This window comes from Peromyscus eremicus, chromosome 16_21 (genome assembly GCF_949786415.1).
Source record: "Peromyscus eremicus chromosome 16_21, PerEre_H2_v1, whole genome shotgun sequence".
Taxonomy (NCBI): Eukaryota; Metazoa; Chordata; class Mammalia; order Rodentia; family Cricetidae; genus Peromyscus; species Peromyscus eremicus.
The window spans coordinates 55965285-55991565 of record NC_081432.1 but is presented as its reverse complement, the minus strand read 5'-3'; the positions used below and the strand labels follow the sequence as shown (position 1 = coordinate 55991565).

Genomic DNA, 26281 nt, shown 5'->3' with positions numbered 1-26281 from the left:
ATGTATGCATGTATGTGTGTGCATGTATGTGTGTGTGATTGTGGGCATGTATGTGTTTAAGTGTGTGTGTGTGTGTGTGTGTGTGTGTGTGTGTGTGTGTATGTGCATAGTAAGTGCCAATGCCTAAGGTCAGAAGAACCAAATCCTCCTGGAGCTGAGACACAGGTGACTCTGAGCTACCCAGTCTGGATTCTGGGGACCAAACTCGGGTGTCCTATAAGAGTACTGTGTGTTCTTAACCACTGAACCAGCTCTCCAGCCCTTAATTTTTTTTTATTATATATGTCTTTAACATTTATTTTTTGAGAATTTCATATACATATACCATTCCTTCAACTCCACTCCAGCTCCCCCAGGTCACCCTCCATCTTAATTTCATCTTTTTTTTTTTTTTAATAGCATACTGAGTCTAATTTGTGTTGCCCGTATACACACGGGTGCATGGCCACCTACTGGACCGTGGTTAACCCACCAGAGGCCACATCCTCAAAGAAAACTGCCTCTCCTTCCCTTAGCAGCCTTCAACTGTCAACAGCTACTTAGCTATGGATGGAGGCTGGTGCACCCCTCCCCCATTTGTGAACAGCCTCAACTTTTAGGTTAACCTGGTCAGTTTCTGACCTCTTAGCTTCATTTAGTGAAGTACCCATGATCCTTTGCACTGAATGCTCTGTTTCTACCTTTAGAGAATTCTACAGCTCACCAAGCATGTAGGGAACGGAGACGATTGGGCTATCACTGTACTCTTGACAAGTCAAGCAGTGTACACCCTGCCCACATTTCACACAGTAGCCTCTCTTAGTTCAGATCTTTACAAAGTTTGCTAAGGAGCAATAGCATAAACCAGTCTTCGGCCTCTTATTCACTGCAGGGAGGCGTGAAGAGGCTCAGAGGAAGCCTGAGGAGAAGATGCCGTCTTGCCCAGACTGCAAATTGAACAACGGAGTGTTGGTGTGTTTACGTCATTTAAGAAAAGCGCTGAACTTCTTTTCTCCCTAGGCACTAATCACCCATAGGGCACCGGAGTGTGCCTTTTGTTTTACAGAAAACGGCGCATCTGTGAGCAGATCCAAAGGGACATATTATTCTGTCTGTTAAGATCTCTGCTGATTTGCTTTACAGACCCCTGGTGGTGTGAGAACAGCATGGCCTTAAACCACACTGCCCTGCCCCAGGACGAGCACCTGCCACACTATCTTCGAGATGAGGACCCCTTTGCTTCCAAACTTTCCTGGGAAGCGGATTTAGTGGCTGGCTTTTACCTAACAATAATCGGTAAGCTTCCTTAATGCTCTGTGTCAGAGGCTGCATTGAGAGAAGTCACAGGCTGGGTTGATTTTGCACAAACGATTCTGATACTTACATGGATATTAGCGGAGGAGGGGAAGGCGGGTTGGCATTATGGCAGTCAATCAATGTTTCATAAAAACAACTGCTACTGTCCTTAGGGGAAAATACTCCAAAGAGCTTTCACAGTGAATTCTTTAGAGATTATTTCATTTTGGTCACTTAACTAGTAGGTTGGCTTTTTGAATATCAAAAGGGTGATAACGAATATATTTCTGTCCTAAGAGAGCGGCCCTTAGACCACTTGCTGGCCCTGTGTTTCAGCTCTCTCTTCTCACAACCCAGGGAACTGTGGCCCAGCACAGCGGTGACAGCGGACACTGCCTTAGAAATTGCCCCTTATCAACACTGCTAAGATAGAAATTACACTGGTGATCAATGGAAACCAGCCTAGGGTGGAAAGATTTTTGTGTAGCATTCACGCAGGGTTGCTTCTGTCTGTGGTTAGACTGTATTATCCAACCCAGCAGCCACCCGGGGCTCCTGGGCACACAAACTATTACCTTTCAAATGAGCAAACTGTAGTGAAAATGCATGCTTCCTAGTGGAGGTTTAGTCCTGGAAAAATAATGTACAAATATCTCATTAAGAATTTGCAATGTAAAATGCCCGTTGAACTCGTAATTTCTGGATTAGATGAAGCATCTAATTGCTAAAACTCTTTTACATATGTGCTTTTATGTTACTTAATGTGGCTACCAGAAAAAGTTAAAGTGTATGTGTAGCTCATGTTTCTGGTTTATATTATATTTCTGTTGGATTGCACTAAGGCAGACAGTCCAGATTTATAACATTTGGCTGGGTGTGGTGACACATGTCTTTAACCCCAGCATTTGGGAAGCATAAGCAGACAGAACTCTGTGAGATTAAGGCCATTCTGGTCTACAGAGAAGAGTTCCAGACCAGCCAGAGCTACACAGTGGTATCCTGCTTTTAAAATAAATAATTACAAAATTTATTTAATTTAAAGTTGTCATATTAAGTTTGGGTGTGCGATGAGCAACTGCCTTCCATCTTTAGGTTTATATGTCTTTAATATTTTCAGATGTTGGTTCAAACCTGGTTTCTCAACCTCTCTTTCTTTCTCTCTCCTTTTTCTGTCCCTTCCACTATCCCTCCCTCCCCTCTTCTCTCCCTTCCTGACGTCCTTCATCTCTCTCTGACTGGCGAAGAAATTCATGTAATTCCTGAACTTAGAAAAACTCATTAGAAAGTTCTCGAGATCCCTCTATGGTCAGTGCTTGAGGCAGAAAGAATTCGTGAGATTAAAAAACATGCTCTATTGCAAAATAATTCCCAGGGTCGTTGTACTTACCATGAGCTTTCAACTACTTTTCATTTAATTCAAATTTGTCCTTTCCAACACAAATATACGAAGTGGCTGGGAATAGAGTAATGAAAAGCCCTTTGCTGGAATAGAGACTGCTTCAGAGTAAAGTCCACATCATGTTTTTATTTAACTGAGCAATCGGAAGAGGCAGACGAGCAAGTATTTCATAAATTGAACTTAATTTATTTTAGTCAGTTGCAAGGGATGGTTTGAAAACAGCATCTTTAACCAGATAAATGGCTCTAGGCAACGTAGCAGTTGGAGGACTCTGAGCTCATTCCTTCCTAGCTTGAAGGATTCTAGCAAGAGAGTCCAGCAGTGTGGGCGGGAAAACGAGAGAAGTTCTCACTTGATGCATGATGGGTTCAAGGGAATCAAAGGCAGATGTAAGTCTTGAGTCAAGCTTAGAAATTAGGTGTTGACCAAAGAGTTCCCCAAGCGAAGGAGTGTCAGATGAATCGGGGAGAGAAATTGAAGTCACAGACAGTCATGTGGGATGAGGGAAGAAGGGTAGATTTGGATGAGGATGGAGGTGCTTGAACTCTTTCTAGACCCATGTCTTGCCCATGTGTGGTTGTTACATGTCTAGGTCCCCTTTTAGGAGCCAGAGTGGACAGAGCAACATTCTTGGTCATTTTTGTTAAATACTAGGAATTGTAGGGGAAACTGCAGAATGAAACCCCAGTTTGGCAGGCAGGAGAAATAAATGTGAGACCCATTTTCCACTCTCCACTTTTTCACATTAACACCTGCTTTATTAACTGCCCACAGAGGAAGGCTTTTTGTCCTTCTTATTTGCAAAAGATACAGGATTTTGATGATCAAAAAATGTCCACCCCATAGTCTCTATTGTCTCAATCTTGTTTTCCTTAGTGTTAAAAATACATGTGATTTATCTTAAAGCTCATCTGCAGACAAGGTTGCTTGTGGAAACAATGGAATAAGGCATTTAATAGAATTCATTATTTTTTAAATCACCATGTGCACTGGGTGGAACCCTATGAAATAGGGTTAGTAACAATGTAAGGAAACGCAAATAAGAAATATTCTCAAGAGATGCTGGCAGGCAAAAGGGCATCAGACAAACCTTCTAAATTGACTGCGTGTGAATACTTAACTGTTTTTACTCTCTTTTTTTGGATATGACATGGATGGAATATGTCTTATTATTTTTGAGCTGCATTTTTGCACTTTCTTCTCCCAGCGTGCCTTGCTAGATGGTTTCTTATCAGGAGACAGGAATTGCCTTTCATCTGCTTTAGACCTGTACAATCCCTTCAACTTTTCTGCCCTTTTGCTTTAAGAAAGCTAAAGAGGCTTTCACGGACCATGAAGCGTCTTTGACTCCAGAGAGCCAGCATCTCCTAGGAGCACAATGCAGTCAGGTCCTGGTGGCTTTGTACCATCAGCAGAGACACACATTTTTCCCGCTTGTGCCCCCCCAAATGAATTGTGGTGGAGAAATTAAAATAGAAATTAAAACAGACAACTCTGGGTCTCTCCGTTAATGCTTTCCTTATTCCTTACTACTGAAGGCAGCTGTACCAGATTCCCATTTACACACAGCTACACTATGAAGCAAGAATTCCTGAGGAAATCTACTCTACATGTTAAGCTATGGAAGTAGGTGTATTCTTTTCTTAAATACAGTCAGTAGATAATGGGTCTTTTTTTTTTTTTTTTTGAATTTTAACTGGGTTTGTTAGAACTTTGGAACAGTTTTATTGTAATACCCAAACCAACTTGTCATTAATAAAAGAGTATGCAACCTTGGGAACACACGTATGTCATTGTTGTTAGGTCTGGTGGGTTGAGGGTCACTTTCTCTCCCCTTGGTGGGAGGGGGAGTGCCCATGTTATCAGTTGTTACACACTTACCCTTGACACCTAGACCAGTGCTAGCGGAAGGCATTCTGTGTTCCAGATACTGAGGGTTCATACCACCTCAGGAGTCGAAGCCCTGGGGTGTCCAGGAGATGACCCCTTCCTTGCAAGGGGTCACAACAGCCACCTCTGACCACACCTTTCTCGCATGCTGGTGCTCCTATGGAAGCCCACAGTGGTACTAAAGTCACCCTCTTGGTTGACTTTATCTTCAGGACATATAAATAGTTAAGGGGTTGATCCCAGTTATCCAAGGGAGGGAGTCTTATAAAGCCAATACTTTATAAAAATGGCCAAGGAAAACACTCTGCCCTGGGGGCCGGTACAAGAACTGACCATTGGGATTCCCACATCCTCCTGAGCCTAACTGGGAAGTTAGCGGTTCCAATGTCTGGGTAAGTTCAGTCCTGCAATCCCTGACTCCTATTCCTTTCGAGGCAACCCATCCCTTGCCTGTCATTCACAATTCATGCTTTTGATTTCATCTTCTTAATTTAGACTTTTATTTAGTGGCCTCTCATTACCCTCTGAATCTGTGGTATCCATTTTTGAAAGTGTTTCATGTGCAAGTGAATGCTAATCCTCATTCTAATGACGGGACATTTTATTTTTCTTTGTAGGGATTCTCTCTACATTTGGAAATGGGTATGTCCTTTATATGTCTTATAGACGCAAGAAGAAACTGAGACCTGCTGAAATCATGACTATCAATTTAGCAGTCTGTGATCTGGGGATATCAGGTAATATGGCCTTGCTGTTCCTTCTTTGTAGGGTTAAGATCTTAGTAGTCATTCTAAATCACTCCCTGGCTCAGAGCCCAATCTTGTCACCACCCACTTCGTTTCCACCTTCACCAAGCATATTTGCCGTGTCTGTGGACAGTCAATGAAACGTCTGTTAAGGCCGTTTAGAGAGAGAACATGGAGTTGGGTGAGTAGGAAGGTAGCAAGATTCTGGGAGGAGTTGGAGAAGGGCAAAAACATGATCAAAACATATTGTATACAAAATAAAAACAAAAATTCCTTTCTTTTCTTCCTTGCCAGTGGTTCTTTTCTCTTATCTGTAAGTGAGATGAGCTAATGTTTATCTACGTGCAGTTTTGTCCTTGGAAAAAGGTATCTTTGCTGAAATACTTTTGTCCAGAGAATGGCCCTGGCCAGATGTATGTTAATGAAAAATGAACACAGCTGGGGATGGTTCTCCAATGACCCCAAATGTACAGGGAAAGTTGTGCCCAAGATTGAGATGCAGTCATGAGATTACATGTACACATAACATGGAGATGCACGGTAAATGGGGAGAATCATAGCTGTTTTTGCACAAGAAGTTTACAACAAGAGACAGCCAGTTCATTCAAGAGGCAATAATTCCATAACGCCTTGTGTGGTGGTTTCCTCTAACAGAACCCTTAGTTCTGATAGGTTGGCCTTCTGAACTCTAGTTGTCACTGCTGTATACTCCATGGACTTTTGCTACCAGCGGCTCTCAATACTCCTGTCCTTCCACATAGCACTAGAATCCCAGGCACGCGGCACTGTGGCTGGATCTTTCTTCCTTATTTATTTTTTTTTCCCTTGCACATATATATGTGTGTATATGCATTTTCACATATTTGGACAAATTTGTATGGTTACACATTCATATGTATGTGTGTGTGCATGCATATTCACCTGTGTGTGGTGCACATGCAAGCGCGCGTGCGTGTGCGCACAGGTCAGAAGCTGATGTCAGTGTTTTCCTCCATCCTTTGCTACCTTATGGACTGAGAGGGTATTTCATTTGGATTCTTAGCTCACCAATTTGCTTCTCTAGCTATCCAGCTTGCCTTAGGGAATCCACTCTCTCTGCCTCCTATGGGCTGGCCACTCAGGGTCTATATGGGTGCTGAGGATCTGAACTCTGGTCCTCACATTTATATGACAAGCACTCTACCCATAGAGCTATTTCCCAAGCCTATCATTCAGATCTTGCTGTGCTCCAGGCATGTTAAATGTTAAGGATAACATTTCAGACAACACAAGATACTGTACGTATCTCAGAGTGCATTGGGCTACAGATTGGGAATCTAACAGCCCATGGCTTTGCACTCCATGACTGCTCTCCCACTATCATGGAAATCTGGTGAAAACAAACTGTAACAGGACAGTATCTTGAAGGGAAAATACTGGCCAAAGACAGTGACAGGTCACCATGAGAGTCCAGGAGAGCTACTGGGCCAACAGTGGTCTTTAATTGTAACTTAAAGACGATCACAAGCTTCTGCTTCCATGGTCCTTCAAGTGAGCTGCACAAAAACATTACTGGGGGGCACTTAAAAGTACTCATGTCGGGAAGTTTAATTCAGGGGGTTGAGAGGCTCAGTGGGTAAAGGGCTTGCTATGCAGCTGTGCACGCATGGAGTCCTGAGTTTGGATCCTCAGCGTCCATGGGTGGGACAGCATGTATCCATAATCCTAGCACTGGAAAGTGGAGACAGGAACCCCCAGGGGGCTTGCATTCCACCTTCAGGGATAGACTTGGTCCCCCAAATAAGATGATAGAGAAAGACATCCACATTGACATTTGGTCTACACACGTGCATAAACAAATGAGTGCACCTGCTCACACACGACACACGCAGACACACACAGAGAGATACAGACATACATCAACCCACATGGCTACCTCCATGCATTTCCAGGCGAGTAACTGTGTGGACAAAATTGAAAATTGGATTTTTCCCTTGCTTCTTAGACTGTTCAGATAGCCCAGCAAAGAGGAGCTGTAATATTTTTTCTTTAACTGTAATTCATTTAAGAAAGAGTAATTCCGTGTGTGTGTGTGTCAGCCTTTCTATAAAGTGCCAAGGTTGCCTAGCTGATTTGGATTCAAACATCAGCTAACCAGTTGTGGTTTCAGGCTGTTAGTGAAGTGTTTGTTTTTACGTGGAAACTTTTTTTTTTAAAAGCACAGTTTCTCGCTGCTCTTTAAAAATAGTATGTCTCTCTTCATAAACAGAATTTTCTACTATCACTAGTTTATAAAAATTAAGCTTAATATTAATCCTCGACCTGTCGAATTGCTACAATATTAAACAGCTGACGTGTTGTCCTCAGAGATTGCCTGCTCCCGGTTACTTGGGGAGGTGTTACTGGGTAAGGATAGACCTCAGTATCAAAAGCCCTCATGTGGTAAATGTGCGTGTTCAACAGAAAAGGAATATGGCACCAAGCCCCTTTCCCTGTGTGTGAACCCTGAGGTTTGTGAGTCTGCAAAGTGACTGACATTTGGGCTGTGGCCACGCGATGGCGCTAGAGCAGCAGGAATGGTCTGGTTTTTCTCCATCCGCTCACCTAAGGCTGGCTCCCTTGTTCTGAGTGTAAAATGTCTGTCCTAGTGAACTCTGCCATTTCAGCTACATCCTTCACCAGTGAGTAATACCTGACTGTTGCTGAAGGCTTACGTAGATCAGGCTCAAATTAAAACACCCTCTTAATTGGTCTGATGCATTGAAACTGTTCCCGGCCCTGCCAGTCTGCCCTGAGATCACAGAAACTGCCTGGCCTCCTACCTTCCCCTGCAAATGCACTTTCGGGAATCTACCAGAACGCGTTTTCTTCCATTTGAATTTTCTCTAGTTAATCTCGGTCATGTTGAGTGTCTGTAATACACTTTCTTCCACTACATCCTAGAATTTTCGGTCTTTTCCCTTACCCAGCTGCATTCTAGTCTAAATACTGAAGCACATTCTAAGTCAGACGTGTTGCATATATGCAGCTAATGCAGGTTGTCATAGGCACAAAGGCTCGTGCTGAAGGACATGCAGGAGAGTCAGGTGGAGAGTCAGAGAAGGTAAGCCGCTGCCAGAGTTCCCTCCAGGCATGTTGCATCAGCAGATCTAGGGGTTGGAAGTCCTGGACATTGACAGTGAAAGCAAAGCCAAGCAAACAAAATACAGTGAAAACAACAACTGGGGTGACTCTAACAGCAGCCAGGCTGAGGAGTGTTCTACTACATGGAAGAGACAGACAGACAGGCAGAGAGACAGACAGACACATACACACAGATGGGTGGGTGGATGGATGGATGGATGGATGGATGGATAGATGGATACTCGTAGCTGACCCTGCCTACAAGACACGTCAAGAGCTCCATTGACTCCAGGCTGAGCACAGACGTATGCTCATAACTCTAGCACTTGGAAGGTGAAGACAAGCAGATCAGGAGTTCAAGGTCATCCTGTATCTTCAGCTACAGAATGCATTTGAGGCCAGTTTAGGTTACATGAGACCCTGTCTCAAGAACCAACCAATCAACACACACACACACACACACACCCCCCAAATAAAACTCCACTATGGATGGAGACCTGGCACAGATACCAAGTTTGGTCTGTAGGCCACGTTTATCTTCTCTGCTGCTTTGGCCTCCACACCAGGGGGTTCCTCACGAGTTTGGAGTCTACTGTCTGTCTTCTCTGCCAGAAGACTCTTCAGTCCACTGGTTCTGCCTGTACCTAAATATCACTCCCTACGTGAAACAACGCTTCCTGTCTATCTCGGAACTCCATTTCTCTTTACCCCAGTGGTTCCTATCTGTCATCCTGTCATATTCTCTCCCTGCTCTCTGGGCATGGTTGTCAACACAGCGAACCTTGTATTTACTAAGAGATATCTTGCGTTTGAACTTTACATTGATTAAAATGCCTCTCTTGTATTGGAGTGAGCAATAACTCAACAGAACAAGTGAGACAAAGAATGAACAGAGGAGGAAAAACTGCAAGAGAACATGGAAAATCTGGTTTTAATCTAAAAATGAAAGAGCTTAAAGAAGTTATCGCTGAACAATTTTTGCTAGTTTTCTAGAAATAGTACCCAAAGTAATGAGTTTTCTTACAGGATTGTCTCCATACTTTTCATTAAATCTCCTCCCCTCCCTCCCTCTCCCTTCCCCCTCACCCCTACTCATTCCCGGTGTTATCCTTCCTAACTAGTCCTGTGTTCCTAAACATTTTCAAACATCAAATAATGTCATAAAATGGCCATAAATAAGATGATATTTTTTTTTCCTGATTGAAAGGAGGTTGGGCTCTCTGTGTCCAGTTTCCCCTCACCCACACAGAGTCACACACACACAGATGGTACAGCTTTGCACACAACCATCCACATACCTGTATACATGCAGACATGCACACATACTGAGCCATACACAAAGGCACACATATACACATATGAATGCATATATATATACATACGCAGAAGTATGTGTGCTATCAGAGGAGCCAGAGGGAGAAGCATTTGAGAATTACTGTAGTGGTAAAGTTTCTTCCAACTCCAAGATTCCTCCCAGTTTTCATGTTCTGAATCCTTTCATTTCCCTGGAAATACCTGAATTTCTGTTTTGTATTCATTGACAATAACCACAGGAAATAGTAAAATGAAGATATATCTATACACATCATGTGATCATACATATATATCGTAGATAAATTCAAAATTGAGCAAATATGTGTGAGACTAACACCTCTGTGGCCTTTCAGTCTCCCATTCTGAATTCAAGGTATATAATGTCTATGGTTTCTCAAAATAGGTTTTCCCCATTGTCTTAGTTAGAATTTCTATTGCTGTGAAGAGACGCCATAACCATGCCAACTTTTATAAAGAAGAACATTTAATTGGGGCTGGCTTACAGTTTCAGAGGTTTAGTCCATTATCATCATGGTAGGACATGGTGGCACACAGGTGGACATGATGCTAGAGAAGGAGCTGAGAGTCCTACATCTTGATCTGGAGGCAACAGGAAGTGAACTGTCACACTGGGTGTGGTTTGAGCATATGCGACCTCAAAGCCCACCTCCATGGTGACACACTTTCTCTGCATCTACCCAACAAGGCCACACCTCCTAATAGTGCCACTCCCTATGGGCTAAGTGTTTAAACACGAGTCTATGGGGGCCATTCCTATTCAAACCACTACACCCATAGATACCTCCCCATTTTCTCCCCCAAGTCCCCCTTTTCAGGGCTTAACTCTGAGTGTATGAAGTTACATCTGATGTTAAAAACCATGTTCACTCTCTCACTGCAGGAGTGACTGTATTAAAAGTTCAATGAGAACGGGAAACTCATGATCAGTGCATAAAAATTCATGAGCCTTTAATAAAACAAGATGTATTTCTGGTTAAAAATCCTCAACAAACTAGTGTGACAAAGGAGTGCCTTTGATTAAAAAGCATTCAATAATAAAATATTAAAACTAGCTTCCTTCCTTCCTTTCATCCTTTTCTTTTGAGTTGGGATCTGGTGTGGCCCAGGATGGCAGCAAACTCACTATGTAGAACAGTTTGACTTGAACTCCTGACCCTTCCGTCTCTACTTCAAGAGTGCTACAGTTATGGGAAGTGCCACCATGTCTGATCTGTGTGAACTGAGGATTGAACCAGGATCATGTGTACACCAGGCAAACACTCCAACAACTTATTACATCAACCAAAACCTTTAAAAACATTTGTTTTAAAATTTGTCAATACATGGATGCCTACTATGATTACTTGTGTTTAACATTATTCTGTAAATCTTCGACATTACAATAACAGAAGAAATAGAAATCAGATGAGTTGAAAGCTCTCGTTACGTGTCATTCATGAGACTGCACAGTGGGGTATCAGCAGGCTTGGAAAGTCAGTAAACTGCACACATGAAAAAGCTTAAAATTCCTTGCATTGAAATATTTCTTGGTCTAAGGGCTATTGTCTTTTTTTATTATTGAAAATAGATTCTTTTTTCATATAATACATTCTGACTACAGTTTCCCCTCCCTCAAGCTCCCCTCCACACCCCCGCACCTTCCCTCTCCTCCAGATTCACTCCCTTTCCATTTCCTTTTAGATAAGAGTAGGCCTGCAAGAGACAACAACCAAAAACAATAAAAAAAATGCAAGAAAAGGCAAAAGCCCTCACACCAAGGTTGGACAAGGAAACCCAACAGGAAGAAAAGGGTCCGAAGAGCAGGCAAAGGAGTCTTACTTCAGGTTCTTCTTCCTCCCTCCTTGGATGAGGCCTATTTCCTAATCTGTGGAGTAATTGGTCCCATCAGCAGGGTCCATGGTCAATACATTTGGGCACAAAATATTTTCTGAACTGGAAGTTTGTAAGTGTCTTGAATTTTCACCATCAAGGACTAGAATAGGTACCATTTGTTGGGTATTGTTTGACTGGCTGAGTATGGTTGTTTTGGAGGCCATGTTACAGGTCTGCCAATAAGGTTGGTGTGTTGAATAGACACTTGAAGGGCACTGTAGAAAACTGTTCCCAGGAACATTCGTTGAACACTCAAGCTTGAACATCCAATTTCGGATGGGAGCAAACAATATAGTGTGAGGGCAGTCAAGGAGGGAAACCAGCTTAGAAAAAATGTGCTTTATGAGAAATTTTCTCTCAAATATTTTAGTGTAAATATAGTGTCCTTCTTGCTCAGTTTTGAAATTAACCATTTTAATAAAAGATTAGAAGTGACCACATTCTTGTCATCACCCCCTGGAGTCCCATCTCCTGTACTCCCTGAAATGAGTCTGTTTGAGATAGTTATGATAGTAAGCAAAGTGATAATTATTTTACAAGAATTCTTTGGCTATTGGGAATGAATAAAAACTTTTCAGGGTAATTTCAAACCTGGTTTATGAAAATTCTATTTCTAAATACTTGAAAGGGGTTTTCAGATGGCTCTGCCAGCATATATTAATATAACATGACACTTTCATACATGGATATAATATATTTTAATAATATTCACTCCTCTGTTATCCTCTCTCATTCCCACACCTTACCCCTTCCCTAAGAGCCTCTCGTCTAGTTTCATTTCCCTTTTGTGTGTGTTTCAGTGATTTTTTTTTATTAGGGTTGCTTACAGAAGCAAAGGTACCTTATGAGTGTACACCATTGAAGGATATACCTCTCCCTCCCTCAGGAACCATTAAGTAACTATCATCTCCAGGGAGGGATGGACAGCCATGAGCCGCTTCCCTCCCATGGCAGGGTGTTGACAGGCCTGGTACAATCTAGTACAGCTCTCGTGCAGGTAGCCACACCTGCAGTGAGCTCAGCAGTGGGACAGTTTGTCACCGTGTCAGCATCTCATGCTCCTTCCCATCCCCTCCTGCCACTCTTACATTCTTTCTGCTTCATTGGAGTTGTTCTCTGAGAAAGAGAGAGAGAGAGAGAGAGAGAGAGAGAGAGAGAGAGAGAGAGAGAGACAGAGGTGTGATGGCCTGACACTCAACAGTCATTTATTTTCAGCACTTTTGCCAGTTGTCTCAGAAGTCACTATTGTTAACAGCAAAATGACATTTCTCTGGCCAGAGCTGACAGCGGCATTAATCTATGGACAAAAACATAGTTATTTAGAAGGCATACAGTGCCTCTTTAGCAGGTCTTCAAATTCCCCGGGGCTTCCCAAGCCATCAGCGTTTGAGTGGGTTTACAGTTCCAGATGTGCACTTGACCTCTGGAGCAGGCTTCAAATCCAGTCAGCACACAGTTGGTTACGCCTACACCAGCTGTGGCATTATTCATTATTGCACAAGTGGACTCATGGTATCATTACTGAACATGTCATCTACACTGATTAGGATTGCTGAGGACAATTGTCTTTCAGCAGTCTGCAGACCACCTTCAAGCACTAGGAGGACTATCCAACGTGAAGCAAACTTTCGTCCCAGTTCCAGCTTGATCACTTTATGTCTATGACCAAGATCTGTTGTGTCTTCAACAACAGGGTTTTATTGTTTATTTGTCGTGGGCCACTGATGAACTGTCAGAATCTTACTAATTCATCAGTTCTGTGTAATGAAGTATGTGTGTGTGTGCGTGCGCGCACGCAAGTGTATAGTTATATACACATCTTGTGTATACAAGTGTATACTCACATCTCGAAGTGTGTTTGTGGGGAGGAAGGGCCAGGCGAGTCCAGTGAGCAGGTGGAGAGGTTTTAACGGCAAGGGACTTCCTTTGACCACTGCCTGGTGCTCTAGTTGTAGGCAAGCCGTTCACCATCATCTCCTGCTTCTGCCACCGCTGGGTGTTTGGCTGGTTTGGCTGCCGCTGGTATGGATGGGCTGGATTTTTCTTTGGCTGTGGAAGCCTTATTACCATGACTGCTGTTAGCCTGGACCGATATCTGAAGATCTGCTATCTATCTTATGGTAAGTTGGAAGGTTCCTTGTTCCCTAGTAGTGACAGTTAGATGGTTTGAATGTTAGAACTGTACATATTCTTCACAGTAAATAAAGGTTGTTAATAACTTCAGTGACCAAGGATACTTCTATTCATAGTCTGTCTTGTTCTTCTATATCTTTTGATCTGACCCGTATCAATGTATATTTCCTTTAGTACTACTTTCACAATAATGCCTATAACTTTTAAATGTCTCACTTTTTTTTGTATAAAGTGTGGAAATGTCTACCACATTTCCTCATGCAAAAAACAAAAACAAAAACAAAATGCATGAACGTGATCAGGTCTGGGATATTTAGCTGATGACCTACTCCGTTTTTGTAATTATAAGAAAAATTGTCTGTGATTCTCCCTTAGGACTCAGGTTCCCCATGTTTTGAGAGATGGGGAATTCCAGAATGTTCTCCAGGTTTAGAGAGCCATACAGATGTTCCTACCTGAAAGGACACACACACTGAAAGACTGCTCTGCTGGTCTCTTTTGGTATTGGTAGGTAGAAGAGCAGCTGACTAAGGGAACCGGTGAGGCAGGACTAATGGGGTTTTCAGAGCCCTCATTTTCAAGATTGAACTAATCTACTGATTAAACTTTCAATACTTTTGGTTCTGGGGATTCTGGGAATTTATTGAACCAGAGGGAGAAAATTTGGGAGCACTTAATTTTAATATTGAGAGTTGGACCCACCCAGGAAGTGGTTCTGACTCCCTTTGCATAAAGCTGTTTGGACTGGCAGTCAGTTAGAGTGGCTAAGGCCGTAGGACAGAGGATGACCAGCACATAGATGTGGCAACAGTTTATAGTACCGAGACTATAGAGAAGATTGTGCATGGGGCAGGAGGAGGGTAGCTGTAAATGTTTTCATGATTCAAAACCCATTAAAAAAATGGCATCTCTTTTTATAAACATCTGAAACTTTCAGTAGAAACAGCCTGAGTCAGAATGTAAAATTATACAGTTTGGATGACACCAGAGTCTAATTCTTACCATAATCTTATTTTTTTTTTTTTAGCACAACAAGCTTATTTGTAATAAAATCATAGATTTTATAGACAAGAAGATAGAAAGCTCAACTTCCTGGGGGTATTTGAGGAGTACTAAACCTTGATCTCTGTTTTAAAATGTCGTCTTGAGTTTAAACTTTGTATCAGCTAAAGAGAGGATGCTATTCTATCCATAACCAGAATCATGTCAGGGCAAAAACTCTATGAGAAATGTTTATATTATTTAGATTCTTCTAAGGTTGACCCTCCGTGATGTTTCTTCATTTAATCTGATTCACTATTGGACCCTCCACACAGTGTTCTCTAGCATATTGAAATTTAAAAGGTCACTTGGGGACATGCAGACCTTCCCACCATGTAAATGTTGTAAACGGTCATCCCCGAGAGATGACTGTTTGGCCTCTTGACTAATTCCAGTGACCAGTGCCGGGGAGCTTACTATTGCACAAGGCAGCCCATTCTCTGATTGGTCTGCTCTCATTGTTACAATGTTATTCCTTATATTGAGACAAAACTGCCTCCCAGTAACCTCCACCCATTGGTCCTAGTTCTGACTTCTGGAGCAACACAGAACCCATCTACTAATCTACTCCTTCCTGTACTTGACAGCCTTTCACCATACTGGAATGTAAGTACGAAAGCATCTCACTAAGTAACCCTCACTATCAATGCTTATCCGTATGCCTATGCACCTCCTTATGAGTATATGTCCATGATCTCTGCCAGTGTTTGATGCGTTAAATGGATAACCAAGAGCTGACAAAACCTTTGTGGTTACCTGATCGCTCCCCTTCTCAGGTTGGGCTTGAGGAAGTCTTGTGCTTCATGATGTGTGATGTCGCGGATTTGAGAAAATGTAGACAACCGAGCATAGAAACAATTTATTCTGTTTTTTTTATTAGTGACGAGACATACGCACACAGGAGTTAATGTTCAAGTTTAGAGTTTGCACAATTGACACGATTTCATTTTCTTTAAACTTCATCCCCTAGCATGCACAATGCCCTGGATTCTGCCCCCCAGCACCATATAAACTAGTCGCAGTGGGAATGCACACCTGTAATTCCAGTTCTTGGGAGATGGGGGCAGAGGATGAGAAGTCTAAGGACATCCTCAGCTACAGAGCCAGTTTGAGGCTAGCTTGGGTTAGAGACTGTGTCTCAAAACAGGCCAGAAAATAAAGAAAGCGACAACAAACCCACAAGCCACATGTCAGCACAACTTCCCTTCCTGTTAAGTACGGTGAGCCTTTAAAAAGGCGACATGACCCTACCACCCTCAGAAGAATTGTGGTCTTAGTGACTTAACTCTCACTTGCTCGTAACAAGCGAAGCAGAAGCAGACTCGAGTGCACGTGGAAGAAATCACTTAGCTTCACTCCGTGTGTGTTCGTATTTCTTCCCTGCTACTGTGCAACGAAAGCAGTGAGAAGCCCCCCCCCTTGCCTCCTGCAATGTGATGGGTGAGATGCAGAGAAAACTTCCAGGCTGACTGCTGCCGACCCAGCTTTAGTGACTGCATTGCACTTTGGGAAATGATCACTAGTCCTTTGCAACCTTTAAAAAAAATCATTTTAAATTACTGCAGCATTTCTTCCTCTTGGAATTCTCTTTTGCTTAAGAAACCACACCCCTCAGCTTTCTGGAAGACAGTTTTTTTTTTTTTTTTTTTTTTTTTTCTCAGAGTTACTCTCACAGCATGTGTGACAACCTAATCAGATTCTCTGCCTTTCTCCCACCGTGGTGGTGTGTGCTTGACCGTCCCATGAATAACAAATAAACAAAAAAATCTGCATGAATTTCCAAGCACAGTCACCCTCCTTAGCATCACCACACAGGGGGGTGGTGGTGGGGTGGTCAGGATCAAAACTCACTCAAAGAGTAGACAAAGAAGGGGTGTAGGCACAGGACAGTTTTCAGGAGTAAGGGTGTTTGAAAGACACAACCAATCCTTTGTGGTTTCTCATCTCCTGGGAAGGACTCTCCTTTAAATGCTTGGACCACTGGCTAACAGACTCTTGAGATGTTTTCCCAAGCTCCTCCATTGTCTTCAACGTGCTCTCCTCCTCCTGCTGTCTGCTTTCCTACCCCTCTACCCCGTGTCACTTCTCCCTCAGGAAGCTCCTAGGTGCCTAGAGAAAACTGTCCCTGTGAATTCTCTTCAAATTGCATCCTCCTGGACAAAGGCTCCAGCTCTGGAACTTTCCCTCCCGTGACTTCACTCTCCCCCAGGCTTCAATTATCTGTCCACGTCTCCCAGAATTCAGTGGAATAAATCTTTGGAGATGGAATTTGACATGTCCAGGGGAGGTATATGGGTGTAGGGCAGGTTCCATGTGGGTAATGCTCTTTTTTCCACCTCCAGGGGTCTGGCTGAAGAGAAAGCATGCCTACATCTGCCTGGCAGTCATCTGGGCTTACGCTTCCTTCTGGACCACCATGCCCTTGGTGGGCCTGGGGGACTATGCCCCCGAGCCCTTTGGAACCTCGTGCACCCTGGACTGGTGGCTGGCCCAGGCTTCAGGTGGGGGTCAGGTGTTCATCCTGAGCATCCTCTTCTTCTGCCTCCTGCTCCCAACGGCTGTGATTGTTTTCTCTTATGCGAAGATCATCGCCAAGGTGAAGTCCTCTTCCAAAAAGGTAGCTCATTTCGACAGTCGGATCCATAGCAGCCATGTGCTTGAGGTGAAACTGACCAAGGTAACTGCAGTCACTTTATAGATGTAGTTTTGAACAGTCGAAACATCAAAGGGTGAGAGGGATAGGGACTGTTGGGACCGGGAAAACCTAGAATCCCTATTGATTGTTTACGTGCTTCTGAACCTTGTTAGGCAGGGCTTGTCTAACTTCTGTTCTCCAACAGTCTCTCTTCTGTTCCCTAACTCTCACCACACAAATATTTACCAAATTAGTATAATGGTTTCAGTGGGGCTTATTTTTTCTATTGGAATACCTGTCTGACTATCTATCTATCTTGCTTTATCTATCTATCTATCTATCTATCTATCTATCTATCTATCTATCTATCTATCTATCTATCTATCTATCTAATTGAGCTATCTATCATCTCTATCTATATGTGTCTGTCATGACACCTAATACTTCACAGCCTCTACCATTTTGCTTGGACTCTGGTGGGCATTTTAAGGACATTCTACCATTCACACTGTTTACTGAAGAAGTTCATCACAGATTGTTCCTGAAAGGGTTGTATCGTTCAGTAAATGTGAAAGAACACAGATGGCAGTTCTTTAGTTCTTTAGATACTGTGGTAAAAGAAAGGAAGACAGAATTTGACAACAGATAAGGCTTTGAATTCCAGCACAAACATTGCCCTGTTTGTAACCCAGCACTAGACACCTAGCTTCTTTTAAAATTAATTGATTGATTTTTTTTACATTGTAATTAAGATATAATTATTCTTCCTCTCTTCCCTTTCTATCCTCCAGCCCCTCCCATGTCCTTTCTCTCCAATCCCCTCATGTCCCCCTCACTCTCAAGTTGATATCCTCTCTTTTTTGATTATTATTGTTACACACACACACACACACACACACACACACACACACACATTGACAAATCTATAAGAACAACTTGCTGAGTCCATCTTTGTTCTGTGACACCCAGCTTCTTCGAGTCCATTTCCTCACTGTGTAACTAGAACAGTAACATCTGGGTTTGGAGAGACAGCTTAGTAGCTGGGAACACTGCTCTTGCAGAGGAACCCAGTTTGGCGTCCAGCATCCACGCGGTGGCCCATAACTCATCTGACACCCTCTTCTGCCTCCTTAGGCACCAGACATGCTCAAACTGTACATACATGAAGGCAAAACACCCACACACATACATGAAAATAAATTTAGAAGGAAAAGCAGTGCAACTCCCCATCATGCTATTGTACACTGACACTGTTTTTGACCGATTTCTGCTGAAGAAAGAAGAAACAATCTCACAGGGCCCTTTCTCTGTCCTCCATTCAGCTCTGTTCAGGATTGCTCAGCTTCTCACTCATTCAGAGCTTCTACTCTCCACAACACCAATGGTCCAGAAGTGTGTAACTTCAAGGCTACAGGCCAAGATTTTAGCATCAAAATAAGCTCATTTTCTGTGTTATTATCTTGATCTGCCTTCTTTTGGTCTGATTTCATCTAGCAAACTATGAAAGGGCATCTGTCTATAAACCTGTCGGCTTCTCTCATTATTCTTTTTTATGATGGTTTCTCTGACTCTCACAGTAGTCCAAAATTTCACAGATTACAAACAGAAGTATAGTGTGTACTTGTATATACATACGTGAATCGTTCACACAAGTGCACAATCTGTATGTACTTTCTGTTTCTGTGGCTCAATATAACCTCACCTTTCTGTCTACATTTGACCTTGTGAAACAAACTTACTTCATTATTGGCCAATGAAAGTAAATTCAGTAGCCCCAGGGCCTCCCCTTCTGTTCTCAGAGCTGCCTGTGAGTGCTGAGGAGGTCTTCAAAGCGTCATGGTGCTAGCTGGTTGGAGAGCCTGGTCAGGTTTTTGTTGCTCATGGGCCTGGCTTTGCTGAGGTATCTAACTCCTTCTCTTCTTGCTGTGCAGCACACTGCATGTTATTTATCCTAATCACAAGGCCTCAGTAAGCAGTGTCTCACCTCCGCTCCCCTCTCTGCTGTAACCCATGCAGCAGATACTCTGAACGTAGCTAAGACCCTGATGAAGGAGGCATGTGCTTTTGGTTTGTTCCTCCTCACACACGCAAAGGGCTTTGTTGCTTTTCTCACGCAGCCCTGATCTCTGGCGCTCAGCTAGGAAAGGCCAGTTCAGGACTTGCTCTCACCTCCTCTGAGCTCCTTTCTTGCCTCTGGACTATACACATTTCACCTGTTGGAGTGGAAAGCTGACTTGTATTTTCTTGTGCATTCTCAACCTCACTTAGGCCTCTGGCTGTGGACACTCAATTGTTTTTCACCCCCCCCCCCCAAAAAAAACCCCTTTATTCTCAACTATTTTTCCCTCACGTAGCTTTCAAGTTTTCTTCCTTCCTTCCTTCACTATCTCAGATAGCCCAGAGTGGCCTTAAAGTCACTATGTAGCTGAGACTGGCCTTGACCTCCCAATCCTCCTGTCTCCACCTCCCAGGTACTAGAATTATAGGCATACTCTACTGTGGCCAACTAAGCTTAAATTTCTGTTTTGATATTGAGATGCCCAAAAATGAATGTTTAGTTATCACACTTCTGCTGGTAAAATTATTCACACAGTGCAGCAAACCTCTTGCGGCTCATCTGATAAGGGATAGCGCTGTGGTTGGAAGACAATGTCAGGAAGGACACATCAGTTCTTCAAACATTATCACGTTATGTCCAGACCTGGAGTTAATCAAGACCCTGGCTTCCTCTTACTGTCCCTCTCACTATCATTAAACACCCCTAGCTGTCCCTGGATAGTTTAAGGCCCCCACTGCAGGGCACAAGAGAGTTTGGTATTTTGTCTTTAGTGGCACCTATCATACTGAGCCAAATATTTATCTCTCTGTCTTTGCAAAAGAATGAATGTAGTACAGGCACGTGTCACATTCTGTTCGGTTTTGCATTCCACAGCCTGGCACTTGCTAGATGGCAACCACAATGGATGGCATCATTGAATACAAGGTTAAGGCGACCCAATTACCTTGATAACTGTAAAGTGGTCCTTTGACTTCAGGCATGAGCGTCTGTTTCTTTGGGACATTGGGTTTTGCCTCATTCTTTCCCTTTGTGGCTGGCTTCATTGTTTTACCCATTGATTATTACTTGTTGGTGAGGTATCAGGTTCAGGGGACTCCCTATGTGGATGCTAAGGGCAGTTAGTAGAAATGCTTGCTCTTTTTAAAAACCAATTAGTTATTTCTCTTTGTTCTCTCTAGCTTTTCCAAGCTTAAAGGCCACTTCTCAGGGAAGGATTTTACAAATGGAATTCAGGTCTTCCTATTAGGATGTTTCACTGAAATGCAATTACTTCTTGGGAATTATCAAATTTTTAATTCGTTTGCAATTGCACACTCTACTCGTGGCTGCTTGTTCAATGTCCTTCTTTACTACCATCCAACAGGGCCTGAAGGGAAACCACATCCTTCTGTCACCTCATGTCCCCAGAACCCAACACATTGCCTCTTAGCATGTTAAGTGCTTAATATATATTTGCGGAAGGAAAGAAAAACTAGTCCAGAGAGACACAATAATAAAAAAAGGATTTCAAAGCAGTGGTCATTTCCATTTTTTCCACTAGCCCTATGAGAGCATGGACGCACACTGTTAACATTTGTTACTGATGCTGGTCGTCAGGGCTCGAATTCTGTGCTGAGAAATCTCCAACATTATTAATCGTTGTGGAGGAGTAGGAGTGAGAGCTATGTGATTCAAATTAAAAATGCCAGAAAAGCCAACAGTTTACTTCCTAGTCTCTCTGTCTCTGAGCTGTGGGACACAGCTCCTGTCACTAGCCATCCAGTCTTGGGTATCAGGGTCTAGTAAGGGCGGACCCCGGGCCAGAGTCCTCCTCACCCTAGGTGATTTGTTCTAATCAGAACCACTCCCTGGCTGTGGCTTGAGTGTATCCTTTCCTGAGCCTCAGTTCCGAGTTACAGCCCGAATTGCATCTTTTGATAAGTTCTACTCCACTCAGTGGAAGTCAGTGCTGTGACTTACAACCCAGATTCCGGTATGACCCTGCCTTGGGCAAACCATTCAATGCATAAGGCCTTAGTTTTTCCTCATCTGTGGAAAGGGTGTAAGACAGGGAGAGGGGACCATAAAACCAAGTGACATTGTCATTGACTTTAAAACTCTGTGATTCCGCCAACATGGTTCTACACACCGGTTCATTTGAAGGCCTGCTGCGGCAATTTGGCAAAAGTAATGCTAGCTGGGCCCTGTAGCTGTTTGCCTACTCTAAGCAACAGTGTACTATCTAAGGACCTTGGCTCACCTATAATGAACACACCTCCACCAGGTCCCTTACTCTGTTGAACAGGCACTTATAAATTATTCCCTGTTCATGAGGACAAGCCATGGCTTAGTCTGGGGATATCATGTTCAGTTTTAGACTTAAACTCCCAAACACAGATGGGCAAGATGAGTGACCTAATTTGTCTCCTCTCTTTCAGTCTTGGGTTTTGCTTGTTTTTAGAGTAGTGGTATTTTAAGGTTTGAGAAAATTGCAACTGGAAAGTGTGGATTTTTTTTTTTAAGCATGAGCTCATATTTTCTGCTTGGCTCATAGCCAGGGCTCGCAGATGGCAGGCGCCCCAAAGACTCCAGAAAAGTTTCTTTGCAAGTTTGTAGAAGAGGGTGTGAGACAGCTGAACTCAGTTGTTACTCTGTGGGTAAAACAAAAGGAACTCAAAGCAGACCTGTGTAGGTGGAAGTTTCTTGGTCCCGCCTGGCCCCATGGTCCGACAAATCTCTCCCACCTGTGGTCCTGCAGCCACTTAGAAAATAACTACACAGAGGCTTATATTAATTACAAATTGTGTGGCCTATGGCTCAGGCTTCTTGCTAGCTAGCTCTTTCATCTAAGTTAACCCATATGTATTAATCTATATGTTGCCATATGGCTGTGGTGTTACCGGTCTGCTGGCATCTTGCTGCTCCTTGGGCAGCAGGCTGGCATCTCTCTACCTGTCTTCTTCCTGTATCTCTGCTTGGATTTCCTGTCTGCCTCTAAGCTGCCTTGCCATCGGCCAAAGCAGCTTATTTATTAACCAATAGGAACAACATATATTCACAGTGTACAGAAAGATATCCCACAGCACTCCCCCTTTTCTGTCTAATCAAAAAGGAAGGTTTTAACTTTAATATAGTAAAATTATATGTAATAAAACAGTTATCAAGCAAGAATTACAAGTTATGATAGCTAGGCTATTTGTATTTGATAAAATTAAAGAAAATATTCTATCATCTATCCTATATTTGTGAGTCTAAAGTTTTGTATCTAATTTACCTTTTATCATAACTAAGGAAAAATATAATTATAACTATCTAGTCTTCAACTCCATCAAAGACCCCAGAAGGACATAATTATTACTTGAGTAAACAGGAAGTACATTATAAGGGCATGTAAAATTCTAGAAATGACAGAGACATCTGGCTGCCTGGACAGTCACCTAAAGTTCTTCTGTAACATTGGGGAATCCATCTTCAGCCTACAGGCCTAGAGTCTCTCCAAACTTCTTAGTGAAGCAGGAAATTTGAAGGATTGTCTTCCCTATTTGCAAAGTTCATCAGTCACTTTCCTCTGTGTCCTGCAGAATGTCTGGCAGTATCTTCTGTGAAGCAGGAACCTGAAGAACCATCTCACCTTGTTTTGGCAAAGTTCAGTGGTACTTTCCTATGGGTTCTGTATGTCTAATTTATACAACATATTGTCAAACAGTCCAGGTAAGAGCAGTTTCTTGTCCAAGTGGCTAAATTTTGCCATAAAGAAAGCAAACTCCATATGGAATTTCTTCGATGTCCCTCATCTCTTCTGAAGTAGATTGGTGCTCCCAGGAGCAGATGTATATCAATGTCCAGAAAAGTTTAAGTTCTTACAACATTTTAAATGTTTCTGTAGGTCTTTGAAGTGTTTAAAGATTACTTCCCTAACTGAAATATAGCTTTGTATACCTAAAAAACTTAACTAAACAAGACTATAAGTTTGATTGTCATAAATGACTATTAATCTGTATTTCTTAATATATTACAATTTTAAATGAGTTACATAAACATAACACCTTAAGCAAGAGTAGAAATATACACACAGTATAACAAAATTAACTTTAAATTTTTATCAATAGACTAAAATTCATAGCAATGTAAAATATTTCAATCAAGCTATTGCTTTTAAAAAGTAGATTCAATAATCTACCCTTTTACCCTGTCATATCGATATCCTCATTTCTTCTTTAGCAAAAGATTGCATTTATAATCAACCACCCTTAAATAAAAATAAACATTTATAAACTATACTTTGGGAATTTGTGTAGATGTAACCAACCGTCTTATTAAATAAGAAACACAGAGCTGATTCAGAGAAGAAAGCCAAGAGGTCAGAGCTAAGAGCCTTACCCTTTCTGCTTCAGCGATCCTCTTCAGCCAAGAGAGCTCTCCAAAAAGGACCTACTTCCTGTGTGTTTGTCTTTATATAGTCTTTCTGTTCTGCTTTCTCATTGGTTGTAAACCCAAACACATAACTGCCTCATCACTGCCTGTCTGTAGAGACTTCCAGGTCTTCTATGGTTGGTATTGAGATTAAAGGCATGTGTCTCCAATGCTGGCTGTATACTTGAACACACAGAGATCTACCTAGCTCTGTCTACCAAGTACTGGGATTAAAGGTGTGCTCTACCACTGCCCAGCTTTTGCTATGGCTCTAATAGCTCTGACCCCCGGGCAACTTTATTTATTAACATACAATTAAAATCACATTTCAGTACAAATAAAATACCACCATAAATTTGGGTGTAGCTTTTCACACTACTTCCTGCTGATTGGGGTGTTGGCAATCTTATGGGGATCCTGAGAAACTTTGAGATAATGGTCAAGTCCTGGGAAGACCGGCTATAACCTTTGTTGATAGATACCACCTGTTAAGGTTCAGGAGGTCTTACTTGATCAAATCTGAGCAAGGAAGCCTCTTGCTTCCTATGGAAACAAAAGCAGAGCCTCCTTCTGAAGCAACATATCCTTAGATCTAAATTTTGAAGTCAAGATTCCTTTAAAATATATATATATATATTGGTTTAACTTTGCAGCCTTTACAATCAAATGTCTTTCTGCAGTCAGCTCATTAACAGTCAAAAAATTTAAAGAAAACACAATATACATAATCCAGACTCTCTATATAATTTCCATCTTTATGTGGCTATTTCTTTTTTTTATTATTTCTATTGTTTCTTTAAAGACCTTATTTTTTTTAAAACTATTTATTTCTTTATATAACTGCCTATACTAATTTTCTTCTCTCTTCCAAGCCTATGTACATTTTTATATACACTGTAAACTGTTTAGAAGGTTATTCCATCTGAATCTGTTTTATTGTATATATGTAATCCTTTTCTGACCAGGAGAGAGTTTAAACTGTTAAGATGCATGGCTAGGATAAAAGTGGCAGCCCTGGTCACTGAAGTTCTTCTGTAAAGTTATTCTGAAAGTTCAGCTTCCCAACATGGAGGAGGTACGTTTACTGCCATCTCTGAGAGTCATGCTCACAGCCAACTCTGGGAAGCAGTGGGTCTATTCCTCCATCAAGCAGCATGTAGTCCAGAAACCTTTCTTTCTTTTTTTCCTGTACTAGTAAAAGCTAAATCTGCCACACAGTGAGTTGCACACCTTGGAGATGCCTCTGTATAGCTCAGCGGCAGGAATCCACCATGCTGTGCTCAAGCTTGAATGCCGCAGTCTCTGTCCCTTGGCCTGCATGAGAGACATGAACTAGGAAGCTGCTCTTGGCTCTGTTTTAGAACCCCCTTTTAAAGCTTTCTCAGGTTTTAGGTGGAAATTCTTGCTCCATGTTGGAACACCAGACATAGGCAGAAGTTTCTTGGCCCTGTCCGGCCCCACAGTCTGGACAAATCTCTCCCATCCTCAGTCCTGCAGCTGCTTATAAAAGAATTATACAGAGGTTTATATTAATTATAAACTGTATGGCCTATGGTTTCAGCTCCTGGCTAGCTAGCTCTTTCATGTAAATTAACCCATTTCTATTCATCTATATGTTGCCATGTGGCCATGGCATTACTAGTCTGCTGGCATCTTACTGCTCCTTGGGCAGTAGAGGACTGGCATCTCTCTTCCTGCCTGTCTCTTTCCTATATCTCAGCTTCAATTTCCCACCTGCTTCTAAGCTGCCTTGCCATAGGTCAAGGCAGCTTATTTATTAACCAATGGGAACAACATATATTCACAGTACACAGAAAGATATCCCACAGCAGACCTGCTTCGGTTGTTGAATGACTTAAGCTCTTAGAAGGTAGCCAGAGAGCATAGGTATCCTTACTCATGTTTTTACATACGTGTGAGGGAACGGAGGGACAAAAAGCTATGGCACTATGCAACAGTCAGGTTCCCCACCTTTTTACTTATTTTCTCCCCCCTTCCTCTCCCTCCCTACTTCTTACTGTTTTTTTTTTTCTTCAAGAATATACTGTATAGTATAGGCTGGCCTGGAACTCACTCTGAAACCAGTATTGGCCTTGAACTCATGGCCGTCCTCCTGCCTCTGCCTCCTGAGTGCTAGGGTCACTGATATGCATTCATATTGGCTTTTTACTTTTTTTGCATTTTGATAATATCATTTAGTGATAAGCATACCTCACATGGAAGACAGCTGTCCCAGAAATGGCATTACTCTCTTTTAATCTGTTTTCACTGGTTGTGGGCAAATCCATATACTTTCTAAGTAGATCTATGATGATATATCTCAATCTTTTCATCCATCCCATACTTAGGTCAGTCACACACTCTCCTGCAGTGGGCAGGACCCTCTACTACCCCCTTCTCTT

At 42.4% G+C, this 26281-nt stretch overlaps 1 protein-coding gene across 1 annotated transcript in view; it reads left to right on the top strand.

Annotated features, from left to right (window-relative positions):
- Positions 1 to 1145: 1145 nt before the first annotated feature.
- The window catches only part of Opn5 (opsin 5), a 54393-nt gene continuing 29257 nt past the window's right edge, over positions 1146 to 26281 (top strand). The window contains exons 1-4 of the mRNA XM_059244005.1: positions 1146 to 1275; positions 5182 to 5301; positions 13569 to 13739; positions 17136 to 17470. Of these exons, the coding sequence (XP_059099988.1) occupies positions 1146 to 1275; positions 5182 to 5301; positions 13569 to 13739; positions 17136 to 17470 (756 nt within the window). The remainder of the gene's footprint in view (positions 1276 to 5181; positions 5302 to 13568; positions 13740 to 17135; positions 17471 to 26281) is intronic.